At 38.1% G+C, this 15,930-nt stretch overlaps 1 protein-coding gene across 2 annotated transcripts in view; it reads right to left on the bottom strand.

Annotated features, from left to right (window-relative positions):
* Positions 1–214: 214 nt before the first annotated feature.
* The window catches only part of ASB3 (ankyrin repeat and SOCS box containing 3), a 93,514-nt gene continuing 77,798 nt past the window's right edge, over positions 215–15,930 (bottom strand). Inside the window, exons 8-10 of one of the 2 annotated variants that reach the window (XM_080683300.1) lie at positions 14,081–14,338; positions 8,745–8,878; positions 215–2,152 (exon numbers count right to left, since the gene is read on the bottom strand). In XM_080683300.1, coding sequence (XP_080539426.1) covers positions 1,947–2,152; positions 8,745–8,878; positions 14,081–14,338 — 598 coding nt within the window. In that variant the 3' untranslated portion in view covers positions 215–1,946. The remainder of the gene's footprint in view (positions 2,153–8,744; positions 8,879–14,080; positions 14,339–15,930) is intronic. The other variant, XM_080683299.1, reaches the window with a different exon arrangement.

The raw sequence follows: 15,930 nt of genomic DNA, 5'->3' as shown, positions 1-15,930 counted from the left end.
ATCTGTGTCTTACTCTGGTAATACGTACCACCATTAAAGAACTATTGCATGGGGTTCCTCACTAGGCTCACCATGTTAAACAGTATTGAAGCACTGTGCCTACAGGGCAAAGCCTAAGCATCACACTAACTAGATGTCTCATTTTGATCAGAAACTGTAACTCTAACTAACCCACCATTAGATACTTTCAGATTTCTCACTGACTCCTTGCTATAGGTCATAAAACTCATAAATATTTTATTATAAAATTGTCTGAAAGATATTATACACAGTAAGTAAAATCATTTGTTTTAATACCAAGGGCTTTAAATGTCTCTGAAATATTAATTTTCAAATTTTTAAGAATAAGAGCTCAATGATAAGTTATGAAGAGTTGAATTTTTATTACATATTGAACAATGAACAAAAACACATGAAAAGACTCACCCTCAAATGTAAACATTTTATGTACATTTAGCCCTAAGAAAAAACTGGTTATACTAAAAATCAGAGACTTAGAGTTTGGAAATATAAAGATTAGGACAACACTTTAAAAATACTACATAGTAAATACATTCTTGGAATTTATTAAGTATCAGAATTTCCACCTGGTTTTCCATATCTACCCTATTTCTGCCTGTGTACACACATTCAAACTTTATCTCCATTCCACAGGCAGCAACTATAGTTCTAACCAGCGCTGAGTTCAGTCTGAACATTAACAATGCCTCCATCACTTGGTCCTCTGGACATTAACAATACCTCCATCACTTGGCCTGCCTTCATTGCTGCTTTTATCAAACAGCAAAGGACCATCAGAGATGGACCCGCTGACCCATTCCCATCTATTTTAAGCCATAGGATCATAATAGGACACAGACTTGACCTCCTTTGGACCCCATCTAGTTGTCTATCATGACGGTAATGCTTTCATAACCTTTCTCTCAAAGTTGGTCCCCAGAGCTTGTTATCATAGCTCACTTGATCCAGTGTTCAGTCCTCTCTGACTCTAGATTCAGAATGAGCAACTGTAAAATCAATGAGGCGGTGTCTCATTAACCTAGGACTCTGAGGTCTAAATTTCACGGACTATTTGACAACCTATGTAGATAATAAAAAAGAAAAGTACTATAATATTAATAGAATTGGCAATCATTGCTTCATAGGATCAAAGCTGCCCTCTGATTTGGAGGCTGAATGGAGCTTGAATGTTTGTATGTGATACTAAGTGACACAGCAATACATAGCTTTCTGCCCTCCCAGTCTCCTGATTAGTATTTTAAATGTGACAAAATGCCTATTTATCCCAATAACAGCCTAATTTTTTTTTTAACTGAGGTTAGGTCTGTTCTTGCCTTTGCAGAAAAAGAGTCTTTTTTAGGAAAAGAGACTATGAAGGAACTGAAAAAGAAAAGAAAAAAAAACAAAAAGAGCAAAATGATTCATTTTCTACATTCTTTTTTTTTTAATTCTTTCCTGAGTTTACCTGTGAGAAACCAATATCAATTCTTCACAAAAGTGACTGAAGAGATAAGAATGAAATATAAGATAATTCTTTTATAAATATGAGATGTTCAACCTCAAATAAAATAATAATAATAAATTCCACCACTGTGTGTACACTTCCAGTGAAGTTTTAATTCATTCCATTCTAAGCTCATAGCCCCACATAAACACAGAACCATAGGTGGAAATATGCCATGTTTAGCACTAGAAGCACCATCTGGTTAGATAAATGAAGATCACAAATTAAATTTACTGGTGATGAAATTGTAGTAAAGTAATGTAAGTTGGGTTTATAATATTTTTTACCAGAAAGGCCCTAGTTGCATCGAACTAATACCACGCATAAAAAACCTAACCAACCACTCAAACAAAAATTATCTTTTGTGCCTATAAAATCATGAAGACTTTGTACTCCATGCCTCTTAAGTCTTGGTGGTTCTCAGAGTAAGACAGAGTAAATGTTAAGTAGCTTCGCTGATTTCTCCATCTTGAATAACTGCCAGTTCGGGAACTTCATTCATCCTCAGGACCTCTGCATAGAACAGGTAATTATGTAGGCTTCTGGGAAGTGGCAACTGACAGATAAAATTATCAGATCGTAGGTGTTCTGGTTTTAGAATGGACCGAATTTCCAAACGACAAAGGTGGGTCAGGGATGGAACAGCAGCTGGAGAAACAAACCAAACAAGGAAGATGAAAAAATTTTAAACATTAAGGTAAATGCCTTTTTTCTCTCATCTCTATGTAGTAAAAGAGAAGTGATATGTTACTCAGTCTTTTGAAAGACTGCTTGGGCCAGGATAACCACAATAAACTCTGTTTAACAGTCTTCACCTGGTTCCTCTCTCTCCAGTTGCTGGCCACACATGCAAATACCCAGGGCCATATAAAATTAAATGTTCAAATTCTAAATATCTGGCAATACCAGTTGGTACTTAAAAAACGGATGAACTAACCTTAAAAATAATAGCTCACAGCAACAAACGTTACATCCCTTTTTTACTCTGTTTCTTTGCAAATCGTCTCCATCCAGACTTAGCACATCCTATATAATAAAGATGTAATATGCAAATTGACACTCACACCCTCACCAGATGGCTGCCTATAACCAGGCCAGCAGGGGGATTAGTGAGGGACAACCAAATGACTGAACAAGCAGGCTGCATGGGCAACCAGGCCGGCAAGGGGGTTAGTGACGGACGACCAAACGACTGAACAAGCAGGCTGTGTAGGGCAACCAGGCCAGCAGGGGGGACAGTTGGGGCGACCAGGCCGGCAGGGGGGGCAGTTAGGGGCGATTAGGCTGGCAGTGGGGGCAGTGAGGAGTGACTAGGCCGGGGGGGGGGCAGTTGGGGGTGACCAGGCCATCAGCGGGGGCAGTTAGGGGTGACCAGGCCAGCGGGGAAGGGGGGCAGTAAGAGGCGACCAGGCCAGCGGGGGGGGGGGGGCAGTTAGGGGTGACCAGGCCAGCAGGGGGAGCAGGAAGAGGCGACGAGGCCGGCGGGGGGGGCAGTTAGGAATGACCAGGCCGGTGGGGGAGTGCAGTTGGGGGCAACCAGGCTGGCAGGGGGGGGGGCAGTTAGGGATGACCAGGCCAGCGGGGGGGTGCAGTTGGGGGCGACCATGCTGACGGGGGGGGCAGTTAGGGGCAATTAGGCTGGCAGTGGGGGCAGTGAGGGGTGACTAGGCTGGCGGGGGTGGGGGGCAGTTGGGGGCGACCATGCTGGCAGGGGGGGCAGTTAGGGGCGACCAGGCCAGCAAAGGGGCAGTAAGGGGTGACAAGGCAGGCAAGCAGGCAGGTGAGCGATTAGGAGCCAGCGGTACAGGATTGTGAGAGGGATGTCTGACTGCCCCAAAGGGGTCCCGTATTGGAGAGGGTGCAGGCTGGGCTGCGGGGACCACCGCCCTCCCACGCACCCCCCACCCCCCACCCCATGTATGAATTTCGTGCATCAGGCCTCTAGTTAAGTGAATAAATGTGTAGCTTACAAAAGTTTTTCTCTTCTTGTCCATGACATAGAATGAAATTTCAAAATTGACACAGAGAGAAAAGTGCATGCCATATGCCCATACACTTCACACACATTCTCTTTTAATCTTCATTACCCTACGCTACAGAAATAAGAAAACAGGGGTTCAAGTAACTTTCCAAAGGTCATACATCTAACATGTGGTAGATGACCTAACATTCAAATTCAAGTGTGTCTGACCCCAAAACATGAGTGGGAATGCACATACTAAAACCACTGCGCCTAAGCTAATTACCAATTAAAGGATAGTCCACATGCACTTAATTAAGAATCATACAATAGCAGTTTCATTTTCCATGATGAAAAGTTTTCACTAAAGAAAATGTCCACGGACATGGAAAGTACTAATAATAGCTAATGGTTTTATGTGAATCAAATGTAATGCCTTTTATTAATCCAAGAAATCTTATATAAATCCCCATGAACTGTAGCAATGATTAGCAGACCAGGATCACAGCAACAAGGACAAATAGTATCAAGAGTCCAGCTGATACCAGATCAGCTGGTATGACTCCAAGTCGAGGGTTCCTTAAACTGTAAATCCTCATAGGGCCTGGGACATACTAATTCTCTAATATCTTTAATATCTTCTAAACCACTAAAGTTAATCCATCATCTTACAATTTACTTTAAGCTTATTGGTTTGAGTTTAGTTTAATTTACTAAAGTCTGGGAAACTCCTTGAACCACAAGTGTTTCAAAATGCCAAATAAAAAATGCAAAACAATTATCTGATTTTGTACATAAACCTAAGTCTAAAAAAAGATGAGTATTTTCTTAAACCATGAGTCATAGACTCCCCATTATAAATCAGACTACATACTAGTAATCTATAATACATAGCACATTTATTTCCAGTGTTTTCATGTCCATTTAAACTTTACCCTGTTCTGTAAACTTAAAGGAAGAATCATCACTCTCACTCCTAAGATGGGAAAACACTGGTGAAGGGAGCACTGGAGGGATTAGCAAGAATACATATGGAGAGCATACCCAAACTGCAACTACCACCCCCCTCCTAGTTTTCCAAAGGAGTAAGCAGGTTCAATTTCAACAAGTAGGTTAACGATGTTCAACTATTACCTGTTACAGGGGTGGGGAACCTTTTTTCTAGGGCCACTTAGATATTTACATCATTCGAGGGACATACAAAATTATCAACTTGAAAATTAGCCTGCTATATTCGGTCAAACATTTAATTAACTCACCCTAATGCTTTGGCAGGGCCAGACCAAATGATTTCACAGGCCTTATATGTCCCGCAGGCTGGACGTACCCCACCCCTGACAAAAAAAGGAAGTCTCTTTACCCAATGAGATCAAGAACAATAATTGGTCCTAAATCACAAATGTCATAAATGTCCCTGGTAAGGACAGAAGTATGTTGGCATACTAGAGAGTAGCCTATCAGCTGCAAACACTGAGCATGCCATGGGCACAGATGGATGAGACTGACAGAGTAACTGACAAGTGCATGGGTAAAAGTGAGGTTGGCTATTAAATTGACATCTCTTCATTCTGCATGTTCTTATTAATGTAGATCCCTATTACACACCCAGAATAAAGATAAAGGGTGGCTGTGCAGGTATAAGAGAGCTGCTCACTCAGGTATAAGGGATCCTTAGTGCTTCTCCAGCTTCTCCATTTTGACAGACTATGCTCACTTACAAACTCCTTGGGCTGACTGAGGTGAGCTCCTCTGCTGCCCCACAGCCTTCTGCAGCACTGACAAGCCTTTCCTGGTCATCTGACTGCATCATGGTAACCCTCCCTTTAAAGCTAAATAAACCATTTGTTTGTTTATGCTAATACTAGAGGCCCGGTGCACGAAATTCATGCAAGGGGAAGGGGGTGTCCCTCAGCCCAGCCTGCACCCTCTCCAATCTGGGACCCCTCGGGGGATGTCCGACTGCTGGTTTAGGCCTGATCCCACAGGGACATCCCCTCTCACAATCCAGGACTGCTGGCTCCTAACCGCTCACCTGCCTGCCTGCCTGCCTGATTGCCCCTAACTGCTTCTGCCTGCCAGCCTGATTGCCCCCTAAAAGCTCCACTGCCAGCGTGATCGATGCCTAACTTCTCCCCTGCCGGCCCAATCGCTCCCAACTGCCTTCCCCTGCTGGCCTGTTCACCCCCAACTGCCCTCCCCTGCCGGCCTGATCTCCCACAACTGCCCTCCCCTGCTGGCCATCTTGTGGTGGCCATCTTGTGACGACATCGCGTGACGCCACCTAGGCTTTTATTATATAGGCTATGTGTGGAAGCTTAATCATTTGCAATCAAGCCAAATTGGACCAGTACACATTTGTTATGGAAAGCTTAAGTGACCGGCCCATGTTGACACTGTCAATCAACAACATATCTGATACCAGAATCAAGTGATTTGACTTTAAGCCTAAGGTTCTTTAAACTGTGATTAAACACAAAATAATTCTCTAACATCGTCTAAGCCACTGAAATTTTTAGGAAATCTTTCCAAATAATAATAGTAATAATAATAATAATAAAAAGAAAATAGCATAGTTATTCCAGATTTTGGCCCTAACTTTAGTTGCACCATTTTGAACCCCCCTCCCCGCCATGAGCACAATAGATCACTGGCCTGATGAACAATTAGAGGTCTAAACCAGGGGTGGGCAAACTTTTTGACTCGAGGGCCACAATGGGTTCTTAAACTGGACCGGAGGGCCGGAACAAAAGCATAGATGGAGTGTTTGTGTGAACTAATATAAATTCAAAGTAAAGGAGCGGAGGGGAGAGCAAGAGAACCCTCCGCTCTTTCGGCTCCGCTGGCCAGATAGAACAGCCGAATGGGCCGGATCCGGCCCGCGGGCCGTAGTTTGCCCACAGCTGGTCTAAACCATATTCATTTGAACTGAAGCAGTCTTTCATCTGTAGATTATTAACACAGATAATAATATACCCAACAGTGCCATCTTAGTTTATTATGCCAGTGAATAAGGGAATTTTATAATCATTTATGCAGTATTTCAAATCAGACAAAATTCCTGTGCCAGTTTCACTGATACATAGCATTCCCAGATGTGTTGCCACGAAGCTGAGAAGATGGAGCCATGCCCTGCATTTAGAGTATGAAAAAGCCCAGAAGCTGTAGGTAAAACACACTTTCATGAAAACCTGTTAAAACCAGATTTCAATTTGTTAAATAAATCTCTTTCTTCTTGGAGTGTGGTACTGATCATAGTTAGAAAATGATGTCTGAAATCATGCTGTAATTTTAAGTTACTTTTCTGACCCAATCATTTTCAATTTAGTATGTTAAATCAAATTTATCTATAGATCTACTAGCAGACAGGCAACCTTTAACTTTTTATTCTTATATGGAATTCTCCAATTTTGTTCATTTGGTTGTATGTACGGACAGAAGAACGATCCAAAATAGGATACTTGTTATAGGAAGTTTTATTAAAATCAAAACAATGATCAAAATAAACCCAATTCTTAATGCATCATGCTTATTAATGCCTACTTTACAATAGCCAGAACTGCCCATACATCACACATACCCACATATCTATACTTCCCACAACCATGCATCTCCGGCCTGCCCTCTGCCAACATTCAAATGATCTAAGATGATGATTATTACCTTACACAAGCTCTACCTAGTGCCTAAACAAGAAGCCCTTGGTGGATGCAGTCTATTGCAGGGTAATGTACTCATACACAATTTTTACCTTCATCTGGACAAACTTGCTGTATGTTAAAGTCTTCCAAGTAAACTCTCACATATCTTTACTGATAAGCTGCAATAATTTTCCCATTTGGCATATGCTCCCTCTTCTGATTTTTTGTTCCCAAGTCCATTGCCCCATAGTCTATCTATTCCGAATGGATAACTGTTCTCTACTGCTAAAGATACATAATTAGTAAAAGCACATGCAATTCTCAACATTAAGAATTGCATGCCAGTGAGTTTTCCAACTTTACCATTTAAAAAACTCTGTACTAGAAGGCTCAGAAAATCCAGATTACTTTTTCTTCAACAGAAACCTCTCCAACAGTTTGAATACATCTCAGTTCAAGAGCATATTTTCCTGAATTTCTGTTTTTGATTGAGAAAATTTACTTAAATGTAATTATCTGAGAAATAAGGTATTTCTACATATGCATAAGCTCACTTGTTAAAAGCCTATTCAACATGTTTTATGCAGTTACATTTCATGTAAAAATAGCAGTGAAGATATAATTTTCTTAACTTAAGATTCATAATCTGGTTAACAAAATGAAGTGAAAGTAAAATAAATCTGAATAACAAAATAGGAATATTTTGCATATATTATGTTTAAACTGGTTTCCTTGTGTAAAATCTCCTACTACATGCTCTGTAATTGTTTTAATTAGCTTATAAACTTTTTTAAAACAATATTATATTGATTTTTAGAGACAGAGGAACGGAAAAGAGAGAACCATCAATGTGAGTGTGTAACATGGATCAGCTGCCTTCTGCATGCCTCCTACTGGGGATCGAGCCCATAACCTGGCCATGTGCCCTCATCAGGAATCGAACCAGTAACCTCTCAGTGCACAGAATGGTGCCCAACTGAGCCATACTAGCCAGGGCTTAAAAACTTTTTAATTAAGCTAAAGTAAGTTGAGAAGTTATTTTAAAACAGTCACAAAATATCAATTTGATAATAAATTGAGAATTTGTTTTAAAACAGTCATATAAAATACCAATCAATTCACAGAATTTTCACCCAGCTCACCTCCATACTTATATTATACCAACACATCAGCATGCATTCAGTAAGGACAGGTAGAAATAAAGGATGGTAATACTTCCTTTTAGAAATGATAAAATATTTAAGAAAGAACACAAATACAAACACATCCTGGAAAAGAAAATTAAGTTTAGCATTTTTTCTAACAAACTAAACATCCACTAACAAGATTTTTAGGACTCATTTTGTTTACATAATCCTTACTAAAATTAAAAGAATATCATTAAATAAAAATATCAGCAAATACCTCGTTTTCTTTATATGCCTTTTAGGCTAACCTTATAAAATCAAATATAATTTTTGTTGAAGGAAATTACTATGATCCCCCCCCCATCCAGTCCCATCCTTTCTCCACAAAAGAAAATGCAAATGATGCTCTACTTAATATATTCTCCAACAACTCTCATTACTTAAAATTACAATATAGCTAAAGAAGGAAGAGAAGAAAACATAGTCATGTGTCTCTAAAAATTGTACTTTCTTACCAATATGTTGCTGTAGAGACCACGAGGAATTTGAAACACGAGCAGAGAGCTTCTTTTCAACAGCTGGAGGAAGTCTCCTCCAATTAGTAAACTCCAAAGTAAAGATAAGGGTGTCATCACTGACTGAGTCAATCCTGTATTAGCAAGATGTTAATGCACCATTAGACACAAAATACATCAAGGATTCATCCTGAAAATAAACACCACAAAGCTATTCTTACAACACCTTACTATGGAAGGCAGAAAACTGCAGCACAGAAAATATTCACGTAACTGGAGGCAAGTTCAGTGGATATGAATAATCATCTATAGGTTCTTAAAGCAAACTGAATTGACTCTGTGTGAGTCGTTTAATAGATGACAAGAGGAAACTCTACTCTCAGAGAGGGTAGGAACTTTCCTTCCCACTCCCCAGCAGCAGTGTCAAGAAAAGACAGAGACAGCAACCAGTATCCTCAGCAGATTTGCCATTATCTTCTCCCAACTGGACCATCTTGCTTTAAAAGTCCTGAAAGGGTAAAGCCCAAATACCCAAATTCATCCCTAAACTAAATATATGGGAGAGACAGCTTGCTTCTGCCCAACTCCCAGGGATGTGCAACTGTTCTCCTCTAAGAACCTTCTGCATTATAGATTCAGCTCTAAAGAATGTAGCAGAATCAGTTTTGTCTCTAAGAACCAAAAGCAAATCTTCAGAACAGTTCTCCCTCTATTTCTACAAAATAATTTCAGATTTCCTACCAACCTACCCAAAAGAGACTTCCCAAATTTTATAAGCATTTGAATCTAATGGAAAGAGCTCTGGTCTAGGACAGTTTCTGATTTCTAATACTACCTCCACTACTTACAAACATGTTGCTGAAATTCTTCAAGCCCTTGATCCTGGTCCTCTAAAATGAGAATAATACTCAACCTATTTCAGGGGACTAATTGTGAAAATAATATGAGAAAATACAGTAAACATACTTTTAAAACTATAAAATGTTATATAAATGTTTGATATTACTAGAACTGGTTTGAAATTTTCATTAGGTCTGATAACATGAAATTTGGTCAAAGTTTAATGAGAACTATACATTCTAACAATTACTCAATTAGGTACTCCCCTGCCATCACACTGTCTGAAGAAAAAGAAAATGATTAGGGCCTCTAGAAATTACTTTAAAAAGAGAAAGTCTTTTCAAAGTCGTTTTTTAGTTTGTTTATTTTTTGGACTCATTATTGAGCAAGGACTAAAGAAAGGGGGGGAGTAAAAAGAAAAAAAAGAAACTGAATAAAATGCTCTAAACTTGTCATCTCAAAAACAATTTACTTTTTATAATTCAGGGTCAAAGTGACTAATCAGAAATGACTGATCAAAGTATGAAAATTATTTCCCAAATTCTTAATTCTCTAATACACAAACTTCTATATAACAAAGAACTCGGTGTTGCACAAATGCCTTGGGGAAAAAATTTACTTCTCAAGAACCTTTCAATGAAATCACAACTTTGAGGAAATACTAGAACAAATAAAATGATAAAGTATATTCAAGGGCAAAAAAATGTCCTTTGTTTTCTAGGAACTCCACACCAAAGGTTACTGGGTTCTGGTTCCTTATTTCTTTTGTAATGGTTTCATTTTTCTGTATTAATGTGCTTTAAGTCACACTGGGACCAAATACTAAGTCATTTTTATTCAGTTATCTAAACACGCACACGCACGCGCACGCGCGCACATACACACAAGAAATAAATCTGTTTACACAACTTTAGATAAAATAACTAATTTTACCAATGCTGATAATGCCACTAAAAATGTATTGTTACTGTACTACGCTGACCATTACATTGTACGAAGCAGTTGTACAATCATAAATGAATGACAGTTCATCAACTAAATGTACGGATGACATTTACTTTCTATTACTTAATACATTCAGTTGGAGGCACCTAGTGTTGCATTTAAAGTTGAAAAAATATTTCAACTCTGTAGATTATATTGTGATAGGCAATTATTCAGCCAGACACATTTTTAAAGAACGTTTAAGACAAAAAATACCTAGGAAAGACATTTATAATTTACATGACAAAGATTAAGCAACTGACTTACATGTGATATAAATAAGATATAACCAAAATCCACTTTAACAGCATATTGGAATTTTATGGAAGAATTTTTCTTATAACAGCTCTATCTATGAATGTAAATTTGATCAAAGGAAGCAAAACATTTATCATATTCAGTGTAAACACTGGCTTTATTCACTCAATAAAATATCAGAGAACAAAAATTTGACCATGTTAAGCATTTTTTTTTAAGTGAAATTTTCTAATGAATATAAAGTTGCCCCTTCTGAGTAAACTATATGCAATTGGCATTCTCAATCCAGATAGCTGCAAGTTTTACAATTTACTTCAAAGAAATTTGTAGTTTATGGGTTCTTAATTCCGTTATATCCTAACCGATCCAATAAATAGAGCTTATACTATATTTAATGGCTTATTACCACAAAGATTATCAAATGGGCTATTCACATTGGGGGAAAGGAGGCCTCTCAGAACTGAATGGGAGAGTATATTTTACAAAACCTTCTAGGAGAATAAATCTAAATAATTCCCTCTCCTTCCAGTAGACTATGTAATTGGCTGAGAAGGAAAGGAAAAAGGGCAATATTTAATTTTTCCCCCTGCATAGGTTCTTCCTAATTGAGGAGCAAACCAGAGCAAGGTAAGATGGCACAGGTCCCCCCAGGATAGGCAAACGATTAAAATACCTGAAATCACATGATATAACCACCATATCCCCATAGATACACAGGGCTAAGGTAGCATAGCACAGTGGTTAGAAAGACAGACTTGAGCCACACAACAGGACAACCTGGGTTCAAAACTAAGCTCTACTAACTAGCTGTGTGAGCTTGGCAAGTATGTTAATTACTATATCTCAATTGTAAAATAAAAATAATAGTATCCAGTGTATTTTATAGTAAACTAGAGACCTGGTGCACGAATTCGTGCATCAGTGGGGTCCCTCAACCTGGCCTGCGGGATAGGGCTGAAACCAGCTTTCTGACATCCCCAAGGGGTCATGGATTGCAAGAGGGTGCAGACCAGGCCAAGGGACCCCACTGGTGCACAATCAGGGCCGGGGAGGGAAGCGGGAGGTTGACCAGCCAGGAAGGACTGCAGGAGGGCTCCAGGGAGTGTCTGGCCCATCACACTTGGTCCCGATCGGCCTGACCCCAGCAGCAAGCTAATCTACTGGTTGCCCCCTGATGGACAGTGCACTTAATAGCGACTGGTTGACTGTTTGCCCCCTGGTGATCAGTGCACATCATAGCGAGCAGTTGAGCTGCCTTAGCATATTATTAGCATATTACACTTTGATTGGTTGAACGGATGACCGGACACTTAGCATATTAGGCTTTTATTATATAGGATAAGTTACTATAAAGAACTTAAAATAATGCCTACCATGTGTTAGGTAGTATTCTAAGTGTTGGTTAAAGAAATAAACTAGAAACAAGAAATACATATACTAGAAACCAGAGAACTGAAAGTAACAGTCAAATAATATGGAGTTGAGTTAGTAGCTTCAGTAGGAGAACTCAAAGAGTGTGGCTGAGAAGAAAGTGGTGCCTTGGGGACAAGCACCAAGTGATGGAAGAGAGTAAAGGGGACACACTGTCAAGGCTGTCTGTCCACAGGCACCCGCCTTTTGGGGCTGGAGTCAGGGGGTAAATCCTAGAATGGTAAGGGGCAACTGCAGCTAGCTGTCAGGTGCCCAAACACAACAATAAAATTCACTAATAAAATACTATGGGTACTTAAATAGCTTTGTTAACAGCTAGACATAGCATTCATTAGCGAGTGTTTATATCTCAGTTACATGTGTGTGAGAGTGTGTATCTGTTAATAAGACAAGTACAGTATAGATATACAAATAACTTTTTAAAATCAAAGATTTCTAAATAAACTGCCAATAATCTTTTTTTTCATTCAATTATCTTAAAAATACAATGTTTCAGTGAAAATGTATTGAAAAGATATAGAGGGAAGTGCACAAATGAGCATTTGACAGATAACTATGTATTAATCAGCTGTTGGAAAAAGGAGTGAATACTATCAGGGACTCAACCTGCTGTAAACTAAACAAAAAGTAACGTGGAGATGAGAATGTGTATCTAAATTTGCTTTTGCTTCTATATTCCTCAAACCACCTACAACAAAGCCCTAGGCAGAAAACCTCTGCTTAGTGAAAATTACTGAATTCTTTACAATGGCAGATATAATAAAAAGGTGAAATACTTGAATATTGCCAAATAAAGACCTGTTCTTCACATACAGATGGGGTAGCCACCAGGTGGAAGACAGAGTCTCCAGCAATCCAAACTAAATTTACAAGTAGGGACCATTCAGTTACCTGGATGAACCTCTTTTGAAAAGATAAATAACAAGATATCAAAATACTTTTCTGCTGACACAGAAAACCTCAATATATGTCTAAACATTATTTTAGTAAATGATAGTTTCTGAAGCACAAAACTTAAGCCTTTTAGAATGTTTTATTGAAATTTTATAAAATACCCGTCCTCTATTTTCCTAGGGAGTTGTATTTTATCTTCCCACTTGAATTATCAGGTCAAAAGAGTTTTCTCACTGCTACAACGACCTTCTCAGCCCTGACTAGACACTGACAACTTTTGTAAAGGCTGGAGGCTGTGGAACGGTTTTCCTCTTCTTGCCCAAGAAAAATCCTGACCCAACTTGCATATAATCACTCGTAGAGGCTACCCTTCTGAGAAACTACCTGAAGTAAACAAGTTTTATCCTCAGCTACTTCAGAAACTAGTATTTATTAAGGGAGACAACGTTCAAATCAACAAAATGCTGTAGAACAGGAGTACTCAGTCTAGCTGACTAGGGGATACCAGAAGTCTACAAAGCAGCTACAACCATCCTGTCAGAGGAATTTTAACGGGAGCATGAGCGGTAGTCTAGGTAGAAGAAATATCCCTCTCAGAAGAGTTTACTGGCATGAATAAAATCAGGGACTCAACCTGCTGTAAACTAAATAAAAAGTTAAGTGGAGATGAGAATATGTATCTAAACTTTGCTTTTGCTTCTATATTCCATAGGCATAATCCCTTTCTACTCCCTTCCAGTCACAGCCTACCTTTTTCTAGGAATCTATCCCTACATTCAATCTCACTATTAGCAGCCCCCCAATCCAGCCATCAGTCACATACACACACACACACCCTCATCCCAACACCAGATCTCAAGAAACTGAGGGAACTTAAATATAGTATATTCACTCAAAAAGGTAAGGTCCACTATTGTAGGATTTCTTACCAAGAACTGCATAGAAGATTCAGTGGGTCAAATCCAGCAAGCAGGAGAGATGGCAACCATTCCTTATATTTTGTCTGTGCTTTAATTGCATGATTTATAAATTCAGACATATGATTCCACGGTGCCAATGGGCAACCTTTCTTCAAAAAGTAACGAAATACTGAAAATTTCTCATACTTCAGGCAGTATGCCAAATGAAGTTCATTTAGCTGGACTCCATATTTTAAAAGAATATTCACAATTCCAAAAAATTCACAGCTCCATCAAAAAAAAGAGAGAGAGATAGAGAAAAGAAGTTAGACTTTTACATAAAAAATAAATGTTACAAATAATTACTAGTAGTTACAGCTGGAAAATAAGAACAGCAGATGGGATAGTGGATGATTTTTACATATCTAGTACATTTGAGAGTAGGGAACTAGGGACAAGGGAGGGTTTTACTTTTTAATTTCCACCCCCCTGCATGGTTTTTAATTTTTAACTATAAGCACATAGTGCCCTTAGAATTCTAAACATTCATCTTAAATAAATAATTTTAAAGATTATCATTGACAAATAGAAAACTTCTCAAAACTGTGATATTTTTATACAATTAAGTATCTCTACTACAAAATATTTGCCATACCAAGTTATTAAACAATGTGATCTGTCTCTAAAGACTCATTCTAGGAATCACCAAAATACCATTTCCTTTAGCAATAACCTTAGTCAATGTCCCCTTTACTTTCAAATTTCTAATGGTAAAATATAATCATCTAGAAAAGCTGTTTTTAATTAACAAACATTTAACTTATAGCTTTATTTCTAAATTAATCTACTTTATCATGTACTTTTACAGAATAAAAGTACATCATTTTGTATCTATTAAGCTGTTAATGTTTTTTTAATATTTTATCATCCAATATCGGTAAATTCTGGTTAAACTGATTGAAAATAAGTGCAACCCTTTTTTGAGAGAGCTAACTGGCAAGATGTATCAAAAGAAGTATCATAGCAAATCTGTAAGAGCACAGACTGAAGCCAGCCTGCTCAGCTACCTACTAACTATGGGACTCGGAATAAGTCACTTAACCTTCCTGGCACACAGAATTAGCATTGTATAAATATTTGTTGCATAAAACATTAGTCCCTAAAAATGATCCATATAAAAAAGGCTCCAAAATGAAAATATTTGAGAAACCCTATAGTACAGAGTGAGTCCAAAAAAGAAATACAGGGTAAATGTATTTTTAAACAGTATGCTGGTTATATTTTCAAATTATATGCTAAAACCTCCAGATACCTAAGAAGAAATACCTTTAAAATTAAAGCAAAGAATTCAATTATTAACCTGAAATAAGCATAATAAAAAGTAAAAAATACCCCCAAAATTAATAAACAAAGGAGTAGTATATTGTAAACATAAGATCAAACTTTTCAAATTTTTGTAGATTCATTCCTCTCTCAGGAATTCACAAAGCACCACCATTTTTAAAGCCCTTCAAGAAAGAAACCTATTTAACATTACTTAACCCTATGTTTCCCAAACTTAATTAACTATTTTATCCCACGTAATATTTATTAATGATCTATAGAATTAGTATTGTACAAAAACGCACTTTGGAAAACTCAGCGCTAAACTTCTTCCAATTACCATATTGCCTTGTGTTAGAAGAGACAAACCACATTCTAAAAGGCTTATAAAACTGCTTAATGCTACATTTATTAACACATTTCCAACAAAACTACCTATAATATGGTGAATAATAAACATAAACTAGAAAATCATAAAATTTGTCAGCATTCCCTGAGCTTCTGAGAAGACTGAAGGTCTCAAATCCTAATATATAAAAACCCTGGGTCATAATGAC

This window comes from Plecotus auritus (assembly GCF_963455305.1).
Source record: "Plecotus auritus genome assembly, chromosome: 8".
NCBI lineage: Eukaryota > Metazoa > Chordata > Mammalia > Chiroptera > Vespertilionidae > Plecotus > Plecotus auritus.
Note: the sequence above shows the minus strand (reverse complement) of the source record. Positions and strands in the feature narration are given on the sequence as shown.